The sequence below is a fragment of the Gopherus flavomarginatus genome, chromosome 9 (assembly GCF_025201925.1).
Source record: "Gopherus flavomarginatus isolate rGopFla2 chromosome 9, rGopFla2.mat.asm, whole genome shotgun sequence".
In the NCBI taxonomy this organism is placed as follows: domain Eukaryota; kingdom Metazoa; phylum Chordata; order Testudines; family Testudinidae; genus Gopherus; species Gopherus flavomarginatus.
Window position 1 is genome coordinate 15,820,286 of NC_066625.1, and position 23,369 is coordinate 15,843,654.

The window sequence follows — 23,369 nt, forward strand, 5'->3', positions numbered from 1 at the left end:
TTACTTTAATGTCTCGATGTACGACTCCCTTGCTGTGGATATAGTATACTCCTTCCAGTAACTCTTGAAAAATTTTTGATGTCCAGCTGACATCCACAAGGTGATAAGGACCTTAAAACAATTTAAATTTTTTAATTATTTCAGCTGATTTTACTAAAACTACGTTTTGTAAATCTATGTTAAAATGGCACGTCAGTTTATCTGCAAACATGAAGACAGTCTAAATAAAATTAGCATAGGTTAAAAGTGATTTCCCATGGTGTAAATAGAAAATTTCTTCTTTAAGATAGTGGTTGGTGTATGAGCTATAAAGAAAGAGTTTATATTCTTTTGCTCTAATCTAATTATAAATGTGCTCATTATACATATGTCTAATTCGCTTCTGAATCTTACTAAGCATCAATGATAATTAGCTTATGAAAACTGTTGCCACAAGTTATGTCTTATGTAAAAAAAAGTATTTACTTTTATTGGTGTTAAATTTGTTGCTTTTCAATTTGATTGAAATGTCCTGTGGAGTTAAAAATCACAGAAGTTCCTGGTCCTCTGGTTCCTAAAGAGGATCCAAAAATGTTATATTAAAGAATAAAAGTGAAAACTTCCAGGTAAGAGGTTACTCTCTCTCCTAGAATCATAGGTTGAGAGTTTCAAAGTAATGCAAGAGATTTAACCTCACATCCGCTATTATTCATGGAGAAGATATGGCTAAATCCCTTTCACTGCTTTGAAATTCTCAACACTGATGTGCCTGTCTTATTGATCTCTGCTCCAACAAGATGGTGCTGAAAATGGCTGACATCTTTATACCATTCATCATTCTTTATTCCTCTATCATGTTCCTTCGTACTTGTCTCATCTCTGAACTACATAATCTGTCTTTTCAGTCGCTCCTCATTCAGAAGTCTTTCTGTGCCTTCAATCATTTTCACTGTCCTTCACTGAGCCCTTTTTATTTCTGCTATATCTCTGAGATCAAGTGACCAGAATTGAACACAGTATTCCAGGTAAGGGCATGCCAATTTAATATAATGGCACATTTTCTGTATTATTTTATACTCTATTCTTTATAGAGCCTAACCCATCTATGATCATACTGCCTATTCATGTATCATTTTTAGGTCTTCAGATTTCTTTAGCCTTGACTAACTTAAACAGTCATCTACAAATTTTGCCACCTCATTTTGTTCTACTCTTTTTCCAGATTATAAATATATTAAACACTGCTCCTAGTACAGAACCCTGAGGCTCATCAATGTTAACCTTTTGCTACACTCAAAACTGATCATTTATTACTATTCTGTTTCTTAGTTTCTAATCAATGGCAGTAGTTTACCTTTCACCCCATAACTGCTTGGTTTCACTAACATCCTCTTGTGTGAGTCTTTGTCAATGTTTTTTTCAAAGAAAGAACAAATTATACTGGAGTTCTTCTATCCAATTCTCAACCAGGCCCAATCTTGCTTACTTTAAGAGACCAAAAAGACTAGTTGTAGGTAGGAAAAGGAGGGAGGGAAGGGGAAACAAATAAAAACCAAGCAGCTAGGAAATCTCACTCCATGCAAAGAATGTAACAAAAAAACGGATCTCAAAAGTGATGTGAGAAGTCATCAAATTAAAGCCACATTTTTTCATTTCAAGACTTATAGCTCTCTAGAAACAGTCTGTGTTAAGCAGATTTCTTTTCACACTAACTATGAAAGGAGTAGAGCATATCTTTAAAGCTCTGTCCTTAAAAGACCTGTCCCTCTAGATATCAACAGTTAATGAAGCCTGCTAACATCACCATCTAAGAACTGCTCCAAGAGGGACCAGATGTTAAATCCACTATGGTCAATCAAAATAATGCTGTAGGATGTTTTTTGTTTCTCCAAGAATAAATTTTAAAGCTTTCAATTGCGTTGTAACACAGTGCATTAGAGAAAATGAATCAACTATAAAGCTATCTCCTTGTCATTGAAAACTAATGTTTAATAGACCAAGCAACCACAATTAGGAATTATTACACTTGCTTTTGGAAAATAGCTCATTCTGATCAACTGAAATTGTTCTGGAAAAGGAACAAAATATACATAATCTAAACTGCTCATTGAAAAGGGACAAGCCTTCTCAACAGCAGCTCTACTTCTCCACATCAGTCCTACTTCTCATGCATAGTTTTTCACCCATCACTTTTGGGTGAACTTTAAGTCTCTTCTACAAACACCTCATCTGTATAGACTACACACATTTTACTACATTACTGTTATTCTGATTGAATGAAAAGGGGAAAGGGCCTAATAACCAAGGTCCGTGTTTTTAACTACTGTCAATAAAGTATAAAATCAAACATATTGACTTCCAAATAGAAAATCAAAATATATTTGTTTTTTGCCCTGTATTTATATTTAAAAAACAAACAGTATAAATCTTACTGGAAGATTCCTCTGTTCGCTCACCACATCTTTTGTTTCTGTCAACAATCCAGTCCCACAAGGAGATTTCACACAGTTGCATCTGTATATGAAGCATCAGACAATACTCCATCTAACAGGAAAATATTGGTACATATTTTTTCACTGCAATATAAGGGATGATCACTTATACAAGCTTATTTTGTTTCAAGACAAATGATCTGCAGTTTTAAACTAAGATTGAGTACAGAGTGGATGGCAGATACAGAGGTATTAAATTTATTGTGTTTTTAGGTGAGAGAAGAGAATGTACAATTATTTTGCTTTCCTTATTCCTCAAATGTTACTAAGTAATAATTGTTTAAAAAGCATAAAAGCTGTATGCAATGTAGTTCTAGCCATGTTTTTCCCAGAATGATGATGATAAAATAATAAAAAAGCTAACACAACAACATGACCTATGTTCTTAAGATATCAAGGAGTATCCGAGTATGTCTATGGAAAGATTTTAGTGGTGGTGGTTTTTCTTTTTTCAGATGGGTTACGTAGGGAAGCATTCCGATCAAGGAAAATAATTTACAAGAATATCAATATTGGAAAATATACTTGTTTTGATAAAAATAATACCAGAATCAAAAAAACACTGGATCTCACTGCCTTTAGAGCAAAATGCATTCAGACTGGACTAGTCAATTTATTTTTTCCCTTATAGTCAGTTTCATTTTCTGATGATGATGCACTAATACAACCCTGCAGTGGCTGGGTGCAATCACTGTTGAGATGAAATGCTATTTTCAATTTAGGATCATATTTATCCATTTCATATCCCCACAGGAAAACCCTAAAATTGGACCTCAACTGCCCAACAATGTCCCTTTAAGATATTATGTCAAATTTGATAGCTACCCAGCTGCAGTCCATACCCCAACTGATAAGGCAAGACACTGTAGTTAGTTCCATACAGGTGTTGTAACATATTATTACACAGTTTCTCTGTCTTTTAGCAGTTTGATCCTGCACCACTGAACTCAACAGGGGCTCTGCCAATGATTTCAACAGGAGCAGAAACAGGAGAAGAGCTTGTATTATTTATTAGCACATTGAGTATGTAATTACATACTCAGTTTCTCAAAGTCTGTTGGTTCATTTGATAATTAGATGCCTGCAGCAAACATCTTTAAAAACTTACACAACAGATCTTTTGAGAAACAAGACATATCTCTGATTTAAAGGTAAAATGATCAGCTTTAAATAGCATTTTATTTTTTTTTAAATTAAGTTTTCTTATTAACACCACTTTGGAAACTCAAAACAGAAATCTACTTTCAAATATTCTCTCTACTTTCACAACTTTTTATTTATTTATTTTATTTTGTTAAGAAAGTGGGGATAGAATTTATATTTCCTGGTGCTCATGGATTCACTTGCAGCCCACATGGCATGTGTTCATCTAGCTGGATCTGCTTGGAAAGCCTATGTGCACTTTTGGAGGGTGGAACAAAAAAGAGCTGCATTTTGTACAACTGCACACATGCTAAGTCCTCAGAAGTATGAATATTAAATATACAATTAATGTGTTAATACAGTATCTTCTATCCGGTTTCTTTTACATATGTAAAACATCTGCTTCCTGTCCTGCAACTGCTTCCCTGATAATCCTCCAAAAAACACAGCCCATGTCGGATTCCTTCTCTTCAACTTCCTACTCTCTCCTCTCCACCTCACTTCCTAAAAGTCAAAATTTCACCCATGTACCTCCCAGCACCTTTAATTAAGTCATTTAATACATATCAGTGTCATGCCTCACCCAACTCTTACTTTCTACGCTTCCTGTCCCCTGAAGATTACTTCCCACTAACAAGCCCTGATCTCTCCTTTCCCTCTCACTCAATTCCCCTATTTATACTCCCTTTTCACCATTTGCAGCACAATCTAAACCCAGCCCCACTAAATCCTAACCAGCTAATTTCTACACACGTAACACCCTCTCTCTTAGAACTCTTAGCTCCTGACCCAGCCTATCATCACTAGCTAGTAAATTCTGACACACTCCCACAAGCACTGCCCCATATGTTCTCTTTCCTTGCATCTCCCTTCAGAAACTCCAGAGGACACTTCCAGAGAAGCTGCAGATCTTTGGAAGCAACCCTCCCATGCCAAAATGAGGATTTAATTATGTGGGAACTCTGACAGCAGCAGGGTCTTGAGACCTTCCTGACATGGCTACGCAGCTCCACCGCCACCCCAGATGCTCAGTTATCTCTTTCTCCTCAGTATTTACACTTCACCAAGTGGTTCCGACTTCCACTTGCTTCTGCTTCTCTCTTCCTCTCCATAAATGACATTGCCTGACTGGAAGATAACTGAAAACTTGCACGCACACCACATTTAGGTGCATTTGTCAGCAGTGTTTGGATTGGTCACTAGGGCAGAATGCTGGCGGTTTTTTGGCGTATTTGGGTTTTTGGGGTTTTCTGTTTTGTTTTTTGCAAGGATAGCATTTCTGATTTTTAAAATCATATGTATAATTTTAACTGAAGAGAGCCAAAGCTACAAATACTATAGACTTTTCTTTAATGCTAAATTTTGGCAACTCTTGTGGTGAACATCCCTGTAATTATGTTATCCACTCAAAAAAACAATTGAGATAAAATTACTAGACTTTGGCTCCAATCCCAGTCATACTATTATAGAATTCACTGTTATAATTCATGGGCACACTTACTTAAGACTACTCTGCACATATCGTTACATCAAACATCAGTTAACTGTATTTAAAGAGCGGTTTCTTTACCTCACACTGCCTGTGCACAGACATATGTTTCTCAGAGCATTCGTCTTCAGTGCAGGAATCACTTGAAATGATACTATCTTTATTCATATTAGAATGAAGTCCATGTGATAGACAATTTTTTAAATAAACTGGTCCATTGGCAGTATTATTTATGCAACTTTCTTGTGAGTCAGTGAGTGGTTCACATTTATTCATTTTTATTCTTTCTTCACCATCTCCACTGGTAAAATCTTTTGTTATATCCATATGCTGCACTGATTTATTATCTTGGTTCTCAAGAAAAGTATATCCAAAGGATTTAATATCTTCTGAGGTAAGGTCAGCAAAGATAATGGAACTGCTGCTTTCCATATTTTGAATACGACACTGGTCTCTGAAAAGAAGAAATCAGTAAGTATATACAGTTTGTATGTTATCCACTAAACACAACAAGAGGCGGATGTCAGAATTGCATTTCAGCTTTTATTCTGGAAATGTTATAAAAAGAGATATGGCTATTTCAAACCCTGGGAAAACTGGGATAATATCTAATATTTGTTTTACCCTTAGAAGCAGGAGTTCTGCCCCTTCCCTACAGAAACCTTACAACTGCTCAATTGTCATTGTAGGGTCACCCTTTAAAAGGCTCTTCCGAGTGTTTATTTCTGATAGTTGACCTTTTCAGTTTGGCAGAGACGAGCAGTTACAGCCCCATGTGATCATTTAACAGATGTCTGTTGCATGTATATCCCTTCCAGCTGGTAAGTGTTGCTATTACATTTCCCCCCTTCCCACCCTCTCATCTTTGAGATGGCAAATCCTCACATTTTTCTCTTGAATAGAAACCCTCTACCTCCCTAATGACGCTAAATCTGAACTGAATCTTGTTGGTGAATAGTACACAATTTGTGAAGTCTGTATCTCTAATAATAATGTTAGATACTATTGTGATAGACCCTATTAACTCCCAAGGTGGAGGAACGTTAGACAAATTTTCTCACCCTCAGACATCTGATGAAAGGGGGAACAAATATAAGAATAACTTATGCCTAATAGTTCACTACTTGATACAAGGAAGTCATATTGCTGTAATATAAGTTTAACTCCACAACATTTAATGTTACATGGAGAAAGACCCTACGTTAAACCCAGATTAATATTATCATTTAACACTGCAATACTTACTCGCCACTCTCTTGGTCAGAAGACTTTTTGAGTGACTGCAACTTAAGGACTGTCTTATCTATTAGATGAACAGAAAAAGTCACATTTTACAAAACAAGACAAGCACACATTTCATTGCATATTAACATTACAGCTATAGTTAATGATTAAACTAGTAAAACTTACAATGAAGGGCAGGGGTTTTACCTATATATAACCTCATTCATCCTCATTATATTTTTACCCCTGGAAACATAGTGATATAGGGTATTTCTCATTCAACCAACCAACAGCCCTCACAAGTGCAATATTTTAAACTTCTCTTTTTTTTTAAATAAGAAAAACCAAGTGTTATAGGGAAAAGAAACTCTCACTGTAAGGGATGTATTGGGTTCTCTTTTATATGTTAATTGAGTTTTCATATTTAGGAAAGCATTATTAGTATGTCAGCTAACACTGAAATAGGTTTTTTTTAATTAGTGAAAGAGAAGGGAAGCAAATGAAATTTGTACACCAGCTAACCCTTTATTTTAGATGCAACTCATATTTTGGAAGTAACTTTAATAAAACACCATATTTATGAAAAACAGTAACTCAGTGGCTTATCATACATAGAGGTTTCTGAGACAAATGTGGGACATTTATTTTCTAAGCTATGGAGACCATATAATTTATTAATCAATCTAGATATTGATATGGTCCACATCACTGTTGTAAGGTGCATCTCACAAGTATTTTAAATAGAAATAACAAGTGGTATTTTCCATCTCAATGAGTAAGTTGCCTGTGTGCATTCCTGTGGCACCACCTTCCTGATCATTCTTTCCTACTGGCATTCTTCCCTCCATGTTTGTAACACACACAAACAGGAGTGCTACTATGCCACGGAAACAGGATCAGCAAGAATAATGAGAGGATTGTGAGGCTATGATGTGGGCATTCTACAAGTAATGTGGTGAGAAGGCAGGGAAAACTGAAGAAAAAGGAAAATAAGAGGAGATGCATAGTACAGAAGAAGTGGGGGAAAAAACAGAGAAACAGTGCCTCCCTGTCAGTGACAGAAGTTGATGTCTCAAAATCAGATTCTGCCAACAGAAAGCTCAGAAGCTACAGAGAAACCCCAATTTACCTCACCAAATATTTAAAAAACCCTAATATGAAAAACAAAGTAAGAGGCAGTTTACATTTTGCCATTAAACTATTTCTGGACTGAATCAATTTTTCTAAAGTTTTCTGGAGCAGTTAGGCAGAGGGGAAAGTTGGAAAGGGATCTCCAGACACCACCACAGATCTGTGATTTCAAAATCTATTAGCAAATGAACTTCTCTCTCAACCTCCTTAATACACAGTGCTTTTCCTCCAAAGGTCTCAAGTGGGTCCTTCCCTCAGAGTCCCTTCTATACCTAGCCACACTGCTATGCCTTGCCTGATTTTTTTTTTTTTATTTTTAAACTAGATTCAACTGGACCCTATGCAGCATCCAAAATCCTACTCAAATATTTTAATAAGTAGATTTAGATATCCTGCATTTCTAAATTAACCATTATTACCCCCAATAATCTCTTGATCAGGACAATGCAACAGGTAAGGGCACTTGATAGCCATTGTTATGCTTCTTAGAAAAAATCTTTGGAAAAATCTCTGGTTCCTTCATCAATTCTGAGAGTTGAGTGTTCCGTAAATTAATAGAACAGACATGCTTATGGGAAGTATGAAGTTACAATGGTAACAAATAATACTCCCCTTTTGGATATGCTTGTTGAACATGTTCTATCCAAGCAGTGTGATAGCCTACAATATTAGGATGTTGCAGGCCAGCCAATACTTTAACTTCTCGCAATACCTGAAAAAAAAGACCAAAAAGCAACTTTATAATCATCCTTTAATTTGACTGTAAGATGAACCCAAAGGGGAAAAAAAATCAAAGGATTCTAGATATAGTTATTTTACCTCTTACTGGAATTTAAGAATTTGAGGACAGATTATTATTTTGCAGCATTAAGGATAATATAATTCAGATCTTGCAGACTAATGTTTTATATTAGACTCAGATTGAGGCTTAATAAACATACACTAAAATATTATAAAACATTCTTCCTGTTTAAAAACATATGATGAGATACACAATTTATAAAAATAGGAGATATGCCTACTTACTACTTTGCCATAACCAACATTAATGCCACTGCTAATTATATTAGGAACCACTTACAGTAAGCACAGAGTTAAACAGAGAATCTGAACATGGAAAAATAAATTCATACCTTCATGCAATCTCTTTTGGTTGCTTTCTTAATAAGATTTTTTTTAATTGCATAGAGCTGTCCATCTAATTTGTTTCTGACCTGAAAAGAATTTTAAAAAGGGAAAAGTTAGAAAAAGCAAATTTCACAAATTTAGATCAGTGTGTCAAAAACTCATTTGAACAACAAGTTTGTTTCCTAAGAGTCAAAATCTTACACTCTTTATTCAGATAACCTCTCAATGACATTAGAGGAGGTCTTCTAGATTTGGCCCTAAATGTCTAATGAAGAGGTGCCCAAGTTTTGCACAAGGGTCAAAACCAACATAAAATGAAATGGACACCACTGCAGCCATCCTTCCCTTTAATATGGAGTGCTGCTCAACGAGACTACAGATCCAAGCCCACAAAGTTCCTTCTTGATCTGAATAGCCTTGCCAATGATATATTGACAAATGATTTGTATTTTTAACTACTGTCTTTTGGCTGTAACATTAGAGAGGTAACATTAGATAGGAAATGAGTTCTTTGCTTATTATTAAAATGCAACTAAATATTTGTAAAACAACTTTGGCAAGTAGCACATGACTCAGAAAAACAAGGTGAATGAGGTTATATCATTTATTGGATCAATTTCTGTTGGTGAGAGAGACAAGATTTAGAGCTACAAAGAGCTAATCCTCAGGTCTGAGAAAGGCAGTCAGAGTGTCACAGCTAATACCAAGTCAAACAGATAGTTTAGACAGCTACATGACTTGAGTCTGAAACTAAATACCTTCATTTTCTAAAATATATTTTATTTTAGATTTATAAAATATCCACCCAACATAATAATATGGTTGACAGAGGAAACGAGGCTAGTTACTTGGCACCTAATTTTCAGAAGAACTCAGCATCCGCTGAGAAGAGAAGCCATTATCAACAGTGGGTGCTCAGCACTGCTGAAAATCAAGCCCTAAGACTGTAAGCTGTGGGTGGGGGGAGTGGAGGGGAACGGACTTTCTAGGCATTTATATAAAACTCACTACAATGGTACCTCTGGGTGCTACTACAATATTATTTTTACTAACTATTTGTAGTTACTATTCACCAGTGGTTCGTACAACCCACATTCAAAATTAAAATAATTTTCTTTTTTAATCAACCACAGTTAAGATAAGTTTCCCTGCTTATTTTATATAGATAAATCCAAGTACTTCATATGAGAAGTAAGGGTTCTCTCATATTCAGCATATAAGAATAAGACTATACACAAAAGTGAAATATACAATATATTCTGTTTTAGACAAAAATGCACTGGAATCTTCAGATAGCACCCTTCTGAAAGGACGAAGTAAAACCTCTTACACAGGTTCGGTTTGTATTTGTTTTATTGCATATTTCCAAGAACAAAAACAATCAGGTGAACTATTTTCCATCTCACAGTTATTAATAAAGCTGCTAAAATAGAGGATAAAAATACCTTGTATACTGTACCATATCCCCCTTTTCCTAGTCTTGCAATCTCATCAAATTCATTTAAGTAGCGTGAAGTTTGTGCTTCAAAGAGAACTTCTTTTTCACTAATTAAAAAAAAAAGTATATTTTATGACTGATTAAACTAAATCACAAGCTAAAATTAAGGTACTATGTAAGCCACAGATAGAGATGACACAGAAACTTCATTTACATTGTGAAAAATAGCTAAGTTCTATGACACTACCCAAAAATTTACCTATGAATCCCATATGGAGAACCAAGCATCATCAAAGGCCAAACCCTAAGGGGGCACTTTTGCTCCTGGCAATTAGCTATCATGTCACAGCTACTTAAAAAAAAAATAACTTTAATACAGCAGCCCATCAAGTAAAAGCCAATGTCCTGCATGAAGAAAATGCAATATGAAATCTCTCTCCATCTTTACCCTTTTAAAGAGTAAGCTTATGTTTTTGAATACACAGGTGTTTTACACTTTATCAAATTTCTGACACCCAAGACCTCAAGTGCAATATTTTCATGCTAAGTTGAATTCTATTATTTTTATAGTGCAAAACTTCAGACAGAAAGTTAATCTTAATACTTGGCACAGCACTTTGGACACATACCTGACTATGTGAGAATCTCCATTGTCAAGCTCCTATAAAACAATAAAATACAACTTTTAAAAGAAGCTATAAACAGTGAGAAAACTGATGAGCACTTAATGGTTAAGTATGAACTTCACTATGAGAAGGTAAATTAGCAGGACAGCAATTCCAATTATTCTCCTAAATGCTGTAAATAAGAAAAAATAACAGATTTAAATCAATAAATCTAAATTTCGATCTGAACAAAAATAAAGCTTTGACCTGATAAAGCAAGAATACTGTAGACTTTAAGTTATTATTTGCATGTATACAAATACACCCACCCAAACTACCAAAATGTAACCAAAGCACCATTTTGTATGACTTTTGAAAATACACAATCCAAATATAAAAACAGTTCCATAAAGAAAGTTGCTTCAGAAATCCTAACATGTAGGTTCAGTAATATAAAGGTTATTAAAGAAACTTAAAGTTTACCTCAAGTATTTGTTGATTAGCTGCTTTCATTAATTGAGTAATGGCTCTATTATGTTGCAATCTTAAAGTACTAAATTCATCACAGAAGGCAAAAGAGGAGAGCAAGCCCATTCTAGTAAATGTTCGACAGATTACTGTAAAAAGAAACAGGATACAGGTTGTTTAACAGGAAACCTAACTAAACAATTGCAACTTTAATTCTTATTATTTCTTAGCCAGGTCACAATTTATAGTGATCAACTGAATCAATGAACATGAACAGGAGCTAGGTACCCAACTGCATTTTAAGTCTCTTTCCCACCCAATATAAATAAATATGAGAAAAGTTCTGAGCAACAATTACTTGTATTTTAGCACAGGGGAGGGAACAAATGCCAACACTAACACCACATGTGGGTATTTATATAACCATCCTGACCCGTACTTTTTATTCAGAAGTAACTGCTTTATTATTGAAACTGAAGATAATTTATAATTCAGTCAACATGGAGCCTGGAGTGCACGTGGTAATAGTGCATGAACAGTCACATAAGGAATTCTTTTTAAAACAGTAACTGAAAGAGATTCTGAATCTGAAAAACAAATGCATTCCATTACATGTACCCTAACACCTTTTTCCTCACTCCTGGTAAGGAACTAAACTAAAAACTAATTACACCCCAACTACAGCTACCCTGTAGAAATCCCCTCCTACCCACCAAACTAATCCACATTCTTTCACCTCCTATCTTCAGGGTGAAAGTCTATTGTGCCCATCTCCTTCCTTTCCTAGCTGAATAAATTATCTGACCACCACCCTACCCATTTGGCTACCACAAATAAAGCACCTTTGTTGTATTTTCAGAGTTCAGTGCTAACAGCATTCCAGTCTGTTCACAATTATAAAGACTCGTATTACCATGGGCTATCAGCGCTATGCTATTAGTGAAGAGTGACAGTATCAATGTTTTTGCTAATTCCTCTAGTGTGTATGCACATGTATATGCATGTATATGTAAATACACAAAGAATACATTGGTCATAGCTCCACAATTAAGTTAGGACCAATTTCTCTTTCAAAATTGTTTATTATGTAGTCCATTATGGGGAATAAAAAACTGGGCCTGATAAAATTACTAAACACTGGAAGAGTAGAGATGGAATTTTGGTGACAGTTACAAAAAAAAAAAATATGTAGGACTCTTTAGGAAGTTCCAAGGAGTTATAACTGTTTAGGAGTCCTAATGAGAAAAAAGGGATTTTTTTTTGGAAATATCTTGAGTCTCTTTCTTTGGATCACTGTAGCTCAAAAACAGCCTGTTATTAAACCCAGCAAACTATCCACATAGATACATTTCTTTGAAAATATGTACATAAGCTATATTTACAGAAATTACACTGTAATTAATGGAAGTTGTTGAACAATTGTTGCATTTATTATAGCTATAGGCATGACTCTGGGTCACTAAATGGTGCACTCTAATAAGGTAACAACCAATCATTGTCCTTCCTCTCCAGTTCATTTGTAAAACTTCACCTCTATTGGCTGACATTAATTAATGGAAACTTTCCACCTCTCAAGAGTTTTCAGGGGTCAAGTGCTGAATTATCAATACACAAAGAACACTTGATTGGGTCATAGTAGACATAGTGACAGAGTGCTGGTTGTGTATATTTGTCTTGACAAAGAGAAGGAGAGGTAGAGAACTTGTGGTTATTTACCTTGGGATAGACAGTAGAGACATTGGTATAGTACTGATAAACAGATCTTGAAATAGATACTAGAAATAGTGGTAAAATATTTGTTTTTATTTGTCTTGACATAGAGAGTAAAGATAGTGGTGTAGGTTTAGGTACATTAGTCTTGAAATAGATAGTAGAGGAAGTGATAGAATACTTGTGTAAATTTTAATCTAAGAGGGGAAAAAAACGATAGTTGATCATTTGTAGACTATCACAGTGTACTGCTTTGTCCAAACACACACATATAAAGTACAAATATATATATAATCTTATTTCAACAATTTATTTCTATAGTTTTGTATATGAAAAACATTTTAAAAAATGACATTTCTTAATTGTGCTAGTCATGTGCTTAGTCAAAGAAAATATTCATACACAAAAAAAGGAAGATTTTAATCAAAATGTCTTGCACCAAAATATGGGAAGCACTTTTATAGAGCTAAAACGCAAGATTAGAAGGGTATAATTAAATGTAGTCAGAAATGTAAAAAAGGAAAATATTCATCTTTTTGTTATTTTCTTACTATTTTAAGAATATGCTTAGGAAATGCATAGAAACATAAAATTCTATACCAAAAATATCAATAATCCATCAAGCCATCTCAAGTAATAAAACACTTAAATTGCTACATACTAGTGCTGTAATCTTGAAAACATTTATGTATGTGCTTACCTTTACTACCATGGGAATTCCAATAGGAACACCACAAAAGAAATGGAATTTCAGCTCCAAATTTGAGTTTAATGATAACCTGTTTCCTATGTTTCTAATGCTGAGTGTGTTGTTTGTAGTTAAATAAATAAATGTTATTGAAAAGCTTTTTTATGCTTAGGTTACTGTAATGTATTCTCAAAACTAAGGTTTTGTCTGGGGATAGAGTTTTCACACTTTTTAATCAGGAATATTTTTGTATCACTCCCCTTGTAAAGCCAGGCATCTTAATTATCAAGTCAATTCTACAGTGAACTATTAAAAAGTTTTACAGTTGGCCTAAAATTGTTTTCCTATAACTATAAAAATGTCATTAGTTTTAGGTCTGATATTTTGGATCCTGGAGTAGGAGCAAATGCTGAGACCCCACTTTTCCAACAGCACTTCAAGCCATGTTGGGTCATCTGATATCAAACTTTAAATCTGGCACTAGTGCAGGTCTGAATATTGGTCATCCTGGGATTGAGGTACATAACATTTTGCTTGGAAATTTCAACATTGGAGAGGAAGGAGAAATACTACTTTGTCAGTTGTTTTTGTTTGTAAATGACAGTTGTCTGAAAGCTGCTCGAAGATATGGAATATTAGAAGTAGTCCCAAATGAAATGGATTATTTGGAAGAGGGCAGGTGAGATGGTAAAAGGTTCATGAGTACATGCCACATGGATCCACCATGTGCATCACGTGGCTGTACAATTTAATCACCATCACATATGGGGGGGTACATATAGACACAAACAAAAACACCGTTCATGGGAAATCTAATTCATTTTTTTCAGTTCAGCACATTCCAACAATAAGTAGAGCTGGTAAAGTAGAAAAGTTATCTGAATAGTCACCTTGGAGCAGTGCTAACTAAAACTAGTTGATAGAAATTGGAGAATAGAAACTACGGGTATTTTCTTACTGCCCTTTTTTTTTTTTTTTTTTTTTTTTTTTTTTAAGATTCCTTTGATTTGAATCCTGTTTTGATTAGCATAATACAGGTACATTTGTTGCTTATGCATAATTTGTATTGAGAATTATACTATTTGTGTATGTTTATGAATATTGCTATTACATTATATTCCTTTCCTATAACTGTGTTTTCCCTGTTGTTGTAGTTCAAATACCAGATTTTAATAAAGCCTGTGGAATGAGTTTAGAGTCATCTTAGTGATATCACCTGTTACCTCTCTCGCACTGTACTTTCCTAAGAGGCTGGTGAAACAGAATTGTTACTAGAGGAGTAATAATTCTCTGCAACTTGATCCTGCATATTTCTGGAAGGTAGAGAATGCCCTCAACTCCTAGTCAAATTGAGGGTGCTCCCAACCTTCCAAGTGGCACTCAGCTACACCCAGTATCAGATCCATAATTTTCCAATAGTCCAATGTAAACTGGCAAATGGATCTCATAACTCAGAAAACAAATGTAGCATTTTATGTTCAGGCACACATGACAATAAATCAATTTAAGGTAAAGTCAAAACTGTAGACATTCTCACTAACTTTGGAACAAACATCTTGATTGAACAGGATTTTGTGCATACAAGTGGCAAAGATGTTCTAGCAGAGAAACAAGCAGTAGCTGGTTTGCAATTGTAGAAGTGAAATAACGTTTTTCTGAACCATGCACAACTCGAAGTTCTTCTGGTACATCAGATTCTGAAAATAAAACAGAACAATTTAAGGGTCATAATATATTGACTTTGTGAAACACTATAAAAAGTGGTTACCAGCAGAAAACTTTTTTGTTGTGTAGAGGGACCCCTAATTGTAACTGTGTAACCAGTTTGGCCAGTTCTTCATTACAGCTCTCTGTAAAGGACAATGTCTCAGGGCTTGGCTACACTCGAAACTTCAAAGCGCTGCATGTACTCCATCTCCTCATGGGGATTAGCTTGCAGCACTGGGATCTTGGCTGCAGCACTGTTTACACTGGCGCTTTACAGCGCTGTATCTTGCAGCGCTCAGGGGGGTGTTTTTTTCACACCCCTGAGCGAGAAAGTTGCAGCACTGTAAAGTGCCAGTGTAGCCAAGGCCTCAGAGTGCACGGTGCAGATGCCACTCTCTGTGTATGACCTTCTGCCACTCTGTCCCATTAAGACATGGATGCCTCTCTACAAGTGAATTCAGACAGTATGGTGGGTTTAGACACAAACACGTTTTAAAAAAAAAAAGTGGGTCTGTAAAACATGGCATAGACCATCCCTTATCATTGGAGCAGTAGTTCTGTGAACTGCTGGCAGTTACTAAAAGACAGAAAGAATATTTAGGAAACCAATTTCTCTGAGAAAAAAATAACTTTTTAAAAACCTTCAGAGATTACTCATTACTCTTAAATGAACAGGAACGCTCGGTCCCTTTAAAAGGGAATTTATAACAGTACAGTAAAGTCTATTTAGGACCCACCCATACTGCAAGTCTAAACATACAGAGTTGTCTGCCCCATGGTTACAAATGTATTTTTAAGACAAATATAAATTATAATTACTTTACTGTAGCATATGTGACAACATAATCATCATAAGGCTTTCCTAATCTGAGTGGAGATACTAATTTAATTACTAAGCTTCCTTTTCTAATATTTGTTTAATATACCCCATAAAACTGAGTTTTCAAGAACAGCCTTTTTGACCAAGAGCCTTGTTTTCAAGTGAGACATGATGTAACAATTTCATTACAAACATAAACAAAATCCTCCTCAAGATAAAAATTTACTGCATTGGAAATGGAAAAAGGTAAATTACAGTGTCCCCTAGGGATCTGTACAGAGACTAGTGCTGTTCAACATATTAATAAATGATCTGGAAAAAGGAGTAAGCAGTGGGTGGCTAAGTTTGCAGATGATATAAAATTACTCAAGACAGTTAGGTCCAAAGCAGACTGCAAAGAGTTAAAAAGGGATCTGAACTAAACTGGGTGACTGGACAACAAAATGGCAGATGAAACTCAATATTGATAAATGCAAAGTAATGCACATTGGAAAACATCCCAACTCTACATACAAAATGATGGGGTTTAAATCAGCTGTTACCACTCAAGAATGAGGTCATGAAGTCATGTGGGTAGTTCTCAGGAAACATCTGCTCAATGTGCAGGAGGAGCAGTCAAAAAGAAACAAACTAGCAGAATGTTAGGAACCAGAGTGGATAAAAATCAACGATTTAAAAAAAAAATTAAAAAAATCTGTTTTTATTTAAATTGATTTGATAAAATGCTTTTGAGGAAAAAACCTATCTAAAGATAGTTTTAATTAAAATACATTATAGCTCAAAGATATCTCATCATGGAATAGGGATCAGAAATACTAATTCTATAGTATGAGACAATATATTTATGTTTAAAAAAAGTTTTGTAAATGAGTTCCAATAGTTCATGGATTAAGAACCCAATCTTATGGGGTTCTAAGGGCTTTTGTATAGATTATTTAGGTTAATCTACCCAATGAGACTCGGTATCTTCTACACTGAGCACTATCAGAGATGCTTAGTTTTGCTGTTCTCAAACTGTGGATTTGTGTCTCCAGAGATATTATGCTTGTTAACAGCAAAAATATTTTTAAATAAATATAATATATAGAGGTGAGAAATAACAGACTTCAACCCTATTGTTCCTCTGCAAATTTGTGTACACAGAATCAATCCCTTACCTCTCTCTAAAAATGCAAAGTTTCAAAAAGTTCAATGAAAAGAAGATTGCTGGGGGCGGAGTAGATATGGACAAGGAGAAGAAGTCTGGAGATAAATATGAGAAAGGAGGAACAGGCAGGAGAAAGAAAAGTGAAACTGTTTTGAGAAGCATATTCCAGAAGTCTTGAGCTCTTTCTGATGTAGCTTTCTACATAACATTCTCTCACTAGAAGGGAAAACCTATAATGGTAGTGGGCCATAAAAAGAGACCCGGTGTGGGAATATTTTAATGAAGTTCCTCTACCTGTGGGTAAGACAGGCATGCACGCAAAATGCAAACACTGCAACAAAGAAATGCAAGGCCTGGTTGCTCAAATGAAACAACATCATGAGAAGTGTTCCTTCTCAGGAGGAAGCTGCATTGAAGATGATGAAAGGAACATGTCTGAACATGCAGGATCTTCAGATTGCTAAGCTTTTTTATTTCATACTTCTTTCTTGGGACTGCCTGTCTTCCTTCTGGACTATTCTTGAATTCTCATGTTTGAGCAACAAAGACAGTTGTTAATCTATGGTGCTATCATTTTAGATACAGTTGTGATAAAAAATAAAGAGCTGAAATAGGCAGAACTTCCTTTTAGAATTTCACTTTTAAAATAATACCAAATGAGCAGTATGGTAATAATAATTAAATAACTGCATTGACTTATTTTGTTTAGGAGACTCCATCCTCAACATGCAGGATTCTGAAAACTATCCACCTTCAAGATCACCATCAGAATTATCTGCCAATGATGGTGTTTCAGTCACATCATGTATGTCATAGAGCCACAGTATATCACCTGTAGCAAAAAGAAAAAAAAACTTCACCAACTAGAAACAACCATAGATAAATTTGTGATAAGAACCAGAAGATTACAAAAAAAGGTAATTGATTATAAAATTGCCGTTTGTTTATGCAACAAACTCCCTTTCTGTATGATTGAGAACCCACACTTCATTAACATGATTCAGTCATTAAGACCAGGATATAGTCCACCCAACAGAGTAGATGTCTCAGGCAAATTGCTGGATAAAGTGTATGGAAGAGAAATTGAGCAGTGTGCAAAAGATCTAGAGGGTGAAATTGTTAACCTGAGTCTTGATGGGTGGAGCAATGTCCATAATGATCCTGTTGTATGTGCTTGTGTGACAACAGAAGAAAGGAATGTCTTCCTTACAGAAACAATTGATACATCAGGAAATGCACACGTAGCAGAATATTTACAAGAAGTAACAGTAAAAGTTGTAACAAACTGTGGGAAAAAAATTCAAATGTATAGTATGCAACTTGGTCGCAGACAATGCGGCAAATGTATCCAAGATGAGAAGAAATTATTTAGAAGAGAGTCCCAAGCTAACATATGGTTGCAGTGGTCATTTGATGCACCTCCTAGCCCAAGACTTCAGTGTTTCAGAAATAAAGGCTAATGTTGTTCAAATTGCAAAATACTTCCGTAACAACCACTTTGCAGCAGCTGCTCTGAAAAAAGTGAGAGGAATCAAGCTAACTCTCCCACCAGATGTGTGATAGACCTCAGTAGTGGACTGTTTTGAGCACTATATCAAGAACTGGCCTAATCTGATGAGTTTGTGAACAAAATTGTGAAAAAAAAGATGGCACTGTCACAGCCAAAGTTCTCAACACTGGGCTTAAGAGAAATGTTGAACATATGCTGAATACCCTGAAGCCTATTTCTGTAGGCCTGAACAAAATGCAAGGAAATAGCTGTTTTATTGGTGATGCTGTTGAAATCTGGAAGGAACTGAGTGAGATCTTAAAAAGAGAAATATGCAATGACAGAGTTAACTTACAAGCATTAAAAAAAAGAATGGGACAAGCATTATCTCCAGCTCATTTTCTTGCAAATATTCTCAATACTCAGTACCAAGGTCAAACTTTAACTGCTAAAGAAGAGGAGTTGGCTATGATATGGACATCCAGCAATCATCCCTCCACAATGTCAACTATAATAAACTTCAGAGCTCAGGGTGAACGATTCAAGAAATGTATTTATGTTGATGTTTTAAAGAAAGTCACAATAGTGAAAGTCACTCAAGCACTTGGATTCAGAGACTGTTGAAGTGATAATCTCACTTTTAACAGCTGTAGTTTCTTCTGCCAGTGTAGAAAGAACATTTTCTTCCTTTGGACTAATTCATTCCAAAGTAAGAAATTGTTTGGGACCTGAAAAAGCAGGAAAGCTTGTTTTTCTTTTCCAGATTATGAACAAACAAGAAAATGAAGGTGAAGACGAATGAGTTAGCTGCAGAAGCCAATATTTTAAGTTTCTCATGTTTACCTGGCTGACACAGCCCATTTAATGTTTGTGGTTTGTTTTTTTTTAATATTTAATGTAACTATTTTAGTTAAAAACAATTTTAATAAAAACACACCTGATTTTAAAGAACTTGAATGTTTAACTAAATTCAAAAATTCATATGCTTTTTTTGTTAAAATATTGTTTTCTGTTGAAGAAAAAAATCGAGAATACATAACGTTGTTGTTTCAGTTAAATAAAACAATTTAAATGTCTGACTGGTGATGTTCTCCTCCTAATACAGCATGGCAAGAAAATCCTCCAAATATTAATGATTAATCTGTTGAATCGGAGATAGTTCACCTCTCAGTGACTTCATAAAAATCTGCTTCAATTACCTTTGGTAAATTAAATAACCAAACAATCATTCATTTGCTGATATAGCTGTAAAATTAATCTGAAAAGTTTTCAAAAGAAATCTCTTAAAAAATGTATAGTATGTATCTTCTAAAAATTAAACTTATAGCTATTTCTGAGTTGTGAAGAATATGTATTAAGATTATAATAATCAACAAGAATGCACATTTATGTAGAAATCCATGATTAAGGAGTCTTCCTGACTAGTGATTTAAATCATGATTTAAATCAAATCCACCCTATTAGGAACTATTAGGAAAAAGATATATACAGTAATAAGACAGTAAATATCATAATGTCACTATAAATCTATGGTATGCACACATCTTGAATACTGCACATAGTTCTGATCACCCTATCTAAAAAAGATATACACCTCTACCTCAATATAACGGTGTCCTTGGGAGCCAAAAAATCTTACCGCGTTATAGGTGAAATTGTGCTATACTGAACTTGCTTTGATACGCTGGAGTGCGCAGCCCCCCCGCCGCTCCCGGAGCACTGCTTTACCATATTATATCCAAATTTGTGTTATATCAGGTGCCGTTATATCCAAGTAGCAGTGTATCAGAAATGGACAAAGTACAGAGAAGGGCAGCAAACATGATTAGGGATATAGAAGCGCTCCCACATAAAAAGAGATTTAAAAGACTGGGACTATTCATCTTGGAAAAGAGACAACTAAGTGGGGAATATGATAATGGTCTGTAAAATCATTAACGGTGTGGCAAAAGTGAATGCGGAAATGTTATTTATTCCTTCACATAATATAAAAGCCAGGCATCACCCCATGAAATGAATAGGCATCAGGTTTAAAACAAACAAAAGGAAATACTTCTTCACAGAATGCAGTCACCTGTGGAATTCATTACCAGGGGCTGTTGTGAGGGCCAAAAGTATAACTGGGTCCAAAAAGGAATTAGATAAGTTAATGGAGGATAGATTCCTCAATGGCTATTAACTAACCTCAGGTCAGCGATGCAACCCCATGCTCTGGGTGTCCCTAAGGTTCATACTGGATAACAGAGGCTGGATCACTTGATAATTCCCCTGTTCTGTTCATTCCGTCAGAAGTATCTGGCATTGGCCACTGCTGGAAGACACTATACTGGGCTAGATCTAGATGGACCATTAGTGTGACCCATTATGGCCACTCTTATGTAGAAATATTTCAAAGCTTCCCCACCCCCCCATACCGTTTTCTAGAAAAAATGTCTGCTTAATTAATAAATTAAACATTCACATGCAGCTCAGTAACATGGTCTCCACTGATCTGTAGAATTCACAGAAATCTTATCCTTCAAAAAGATCAGGATAATGATTTTAACTGAAGATTTAACTACTACCCAGGAGAGTCAAACAAAAAACAAGCAGACATGACAGCAGCATCTTACACAAGCCAAAAGAAGAGTGGGAAGTAAAGGAGAATGGAGGAAAAACCAGAGACCCAACTAACCCTAAGAGGGATCAGAAATAATGATCTTCCACATTAAAAGTTTACATCAAAATTCCAGATTCCCTGAGTCGTCCCTACTCAGAGGAAGGACACAGCGTGGGGCCACGGTAACCCTATAGAAAACACACCGTCTCCAGGAATTCCTCACAAATACTTCAGGAGGACAAAGCGGGCAGACAGCTAGCAAAAGTGGGGATTAGGAATTAATGACTGACAGCTGTGCTGCTCTTGCATCACCCTCCCTACCACCAGGCACCTGACGCCTTCATCATCACCCCCCACCAGACAATGACAGGGGCCACGGGGAGGCTTTTGTATCATCTCCCAGTGGGGCCGGGGGGCGGATACCTCACTCTCCTCAGGGGAAGGGGCGCAATGTCGCCCCACCACTCTGCGGGGTTTGGGGGGATTTGCACTGCTCTCCCAGTGTGTCCCAGGAGCTTTGGGGGGGGACTTCAAGCCCCCGTTCCCTGCCCCCGCAACGAATATCCCTCGGGGGCGGGAGGGGGCAGTTGCAGTGCCCTTCCCCCTAGGCAGCTGGGGGCACTTTTTCCCCCTGGGCCCTGCTAGAGTCGTGGACCTTCGCTCCCCTCACTCACCGTCGTACTGCGGCTCCGGCCCCTCCTCGGGAAACTCGATAGCGGGCGGCGGCAGGTTGGGCCCGCTGGCTCTAGGCCAGAGCGTGGGCCGCCGTTGCCCCGCAGCGCCCCCGCCACCTCTCCACATGGCCAGGACCTCTGGGACTCAGCGACCCGCCGCTTCCCGCGGCCTAGCAGGGCGAAGGGAGGCGAGGGGGGTGGAACGTACCAGCTCTTTCCAGGCCCATGTCGCCCGGCTGCGCCCTCTACAGGGTCCCGCCGTGGCGCGCCAGGAGTCTTCCTCAGTCGACCTCGTGCGGAATGGGGCTGCCGGCCAGAGAACCTCCCCGCACCTCTAGGGAGGCTGAGGCGGTGACCATTCCCCCCCACACACACACACCAGGGGGCTGACCAGTCCGTCCCCCCCGCACCATAGGTGCTTGAACTAGGAGTGCTCAGCACCCCCACTGTACAAATTGTTCCAGCCACCCCCCCAACACACACATCCCTGGGGGGCCAAGGCCCTAATTTGTCGTCCCTACTGGCCTCTGGGGGATAGAGGCTCTCGCTAATTTGCTGCCTACACATCTGGAAGGCAGGGAGCTGGCTAAAACTCCCGTTCCCCAGCTGCACTCCTTGGGATGCAAATTATGCTCACCTCATACTACATCCTGTAATGCTAGGGGCTGGGGTATCCCATCCCATACTGTGTCCTTCAAGGGGCTTGGGCATCAGAATAATTCCAGTGCACACTGCGTTCATTGGATCTGGGGTACTGAGCTACAGACTAGTCCCACTCACACTTGAGAATATAGATACTGACAGGTCAATTTTTAAATTGTAAGATCTTTGGTGCATGAAGTGTTCCTTTTTATTTGAAAGCACCTAGACATAATGGGCAGTAGCAGAAATTAATAATACACATAAGCATAATATTTTCAGAGTTCAATGCATCAAAAAAAGTGATGATTATTAGTGTCTATCACGCCACAAAAAGTGGCACTGAATCTTTTTTACCAAACACATGGTGATGTCCTGAGTCAGGTGGAACCATGTTCCCAAACTAAACTTTTCCCGGTTTTGAGCATACAATAATTTTAAATCACTAACAGCTTAATCCCCATACAAACTCTAACCAAAATGATCATATATAATCCTATTGTAAACAAATGCAGTATAATCGTCTCAATTATATAAATTTCCCTCTGATCCCAAAAAAGGGTCAGTGCTTCCAATAACTATTAATTAGAGTGAATGTTTCCTCAATTATCCAAAACCATGCTTCAATTAATTTAATTCAGCATCCACAGCGATATTAACATATGTCAAGGTATTATTAAACATTATGGCCTGATACTAATGAGAGGTACTGAGTGCCAATAGCTCCTAAGGAATTTACCACATCTGTACAAAAAATAAATATTAAAAGGAAAACACAAAACCTAGATTTACATGCTGA

At 36.6% G+C, this 23,369-nt stretch overlaps 1 protein-coding gene across 1 annotated transcript in view; it reads right to left on the reverse strand.

Moving 5' to 3' along the window:
• Positions 1–22,138, reverse strand: part of EIF2AK1 (eukaryotic translation initiation factor 2 alpha kinase 1) — a 34,977-nt gene extending 12,839 nt beyond the window's left edge. The window contains exons 1-11 of the mRNA XM_050966735.1: positions 21,932–22,138; positions 15,037–15,192; positions 11,113–11,246; positions 10,654–10,685; positions 10,032–10,131; positions 8,592–8,672; positions 8,071–8,170; positions 6,349–6,406; positions 5,185–5,557; positions 2,412–2,523; positions 5–111 (exon numbers count right to left, since the gene is read on the reverse strand). Coding sequence (XP_050822692.1) covers positions 5–111; positions 2,412–2,523; positions 5,185–5,557; positions 6,349–6,406; positions 8,071–8,170; positions 8,592–8,672; positions 10,032–10,131; positions 10,654–10,685; positions 11,113–11,246; positions 15,037–15,192; positions 21,932–22,058 — 1,380 coding nt within the window. The 5' untranslated portion in view covers positions 22,059–22,138. The remainder of the gene's footprint in view (positions 1–4; positions 112–2,411; positions 2,524–5,184; positions 5,558–6,348; positions 6,407–8,070; positions 8,171–8,591; positions 8,673–10,031; positions 10,132–10,653; positions 10,686–11,112; positions 11,247–15,036; positions 15,193–21,931) is intronic.
• Positions 22,139–23,369: the final 1,231 nt, after the last annotated feature.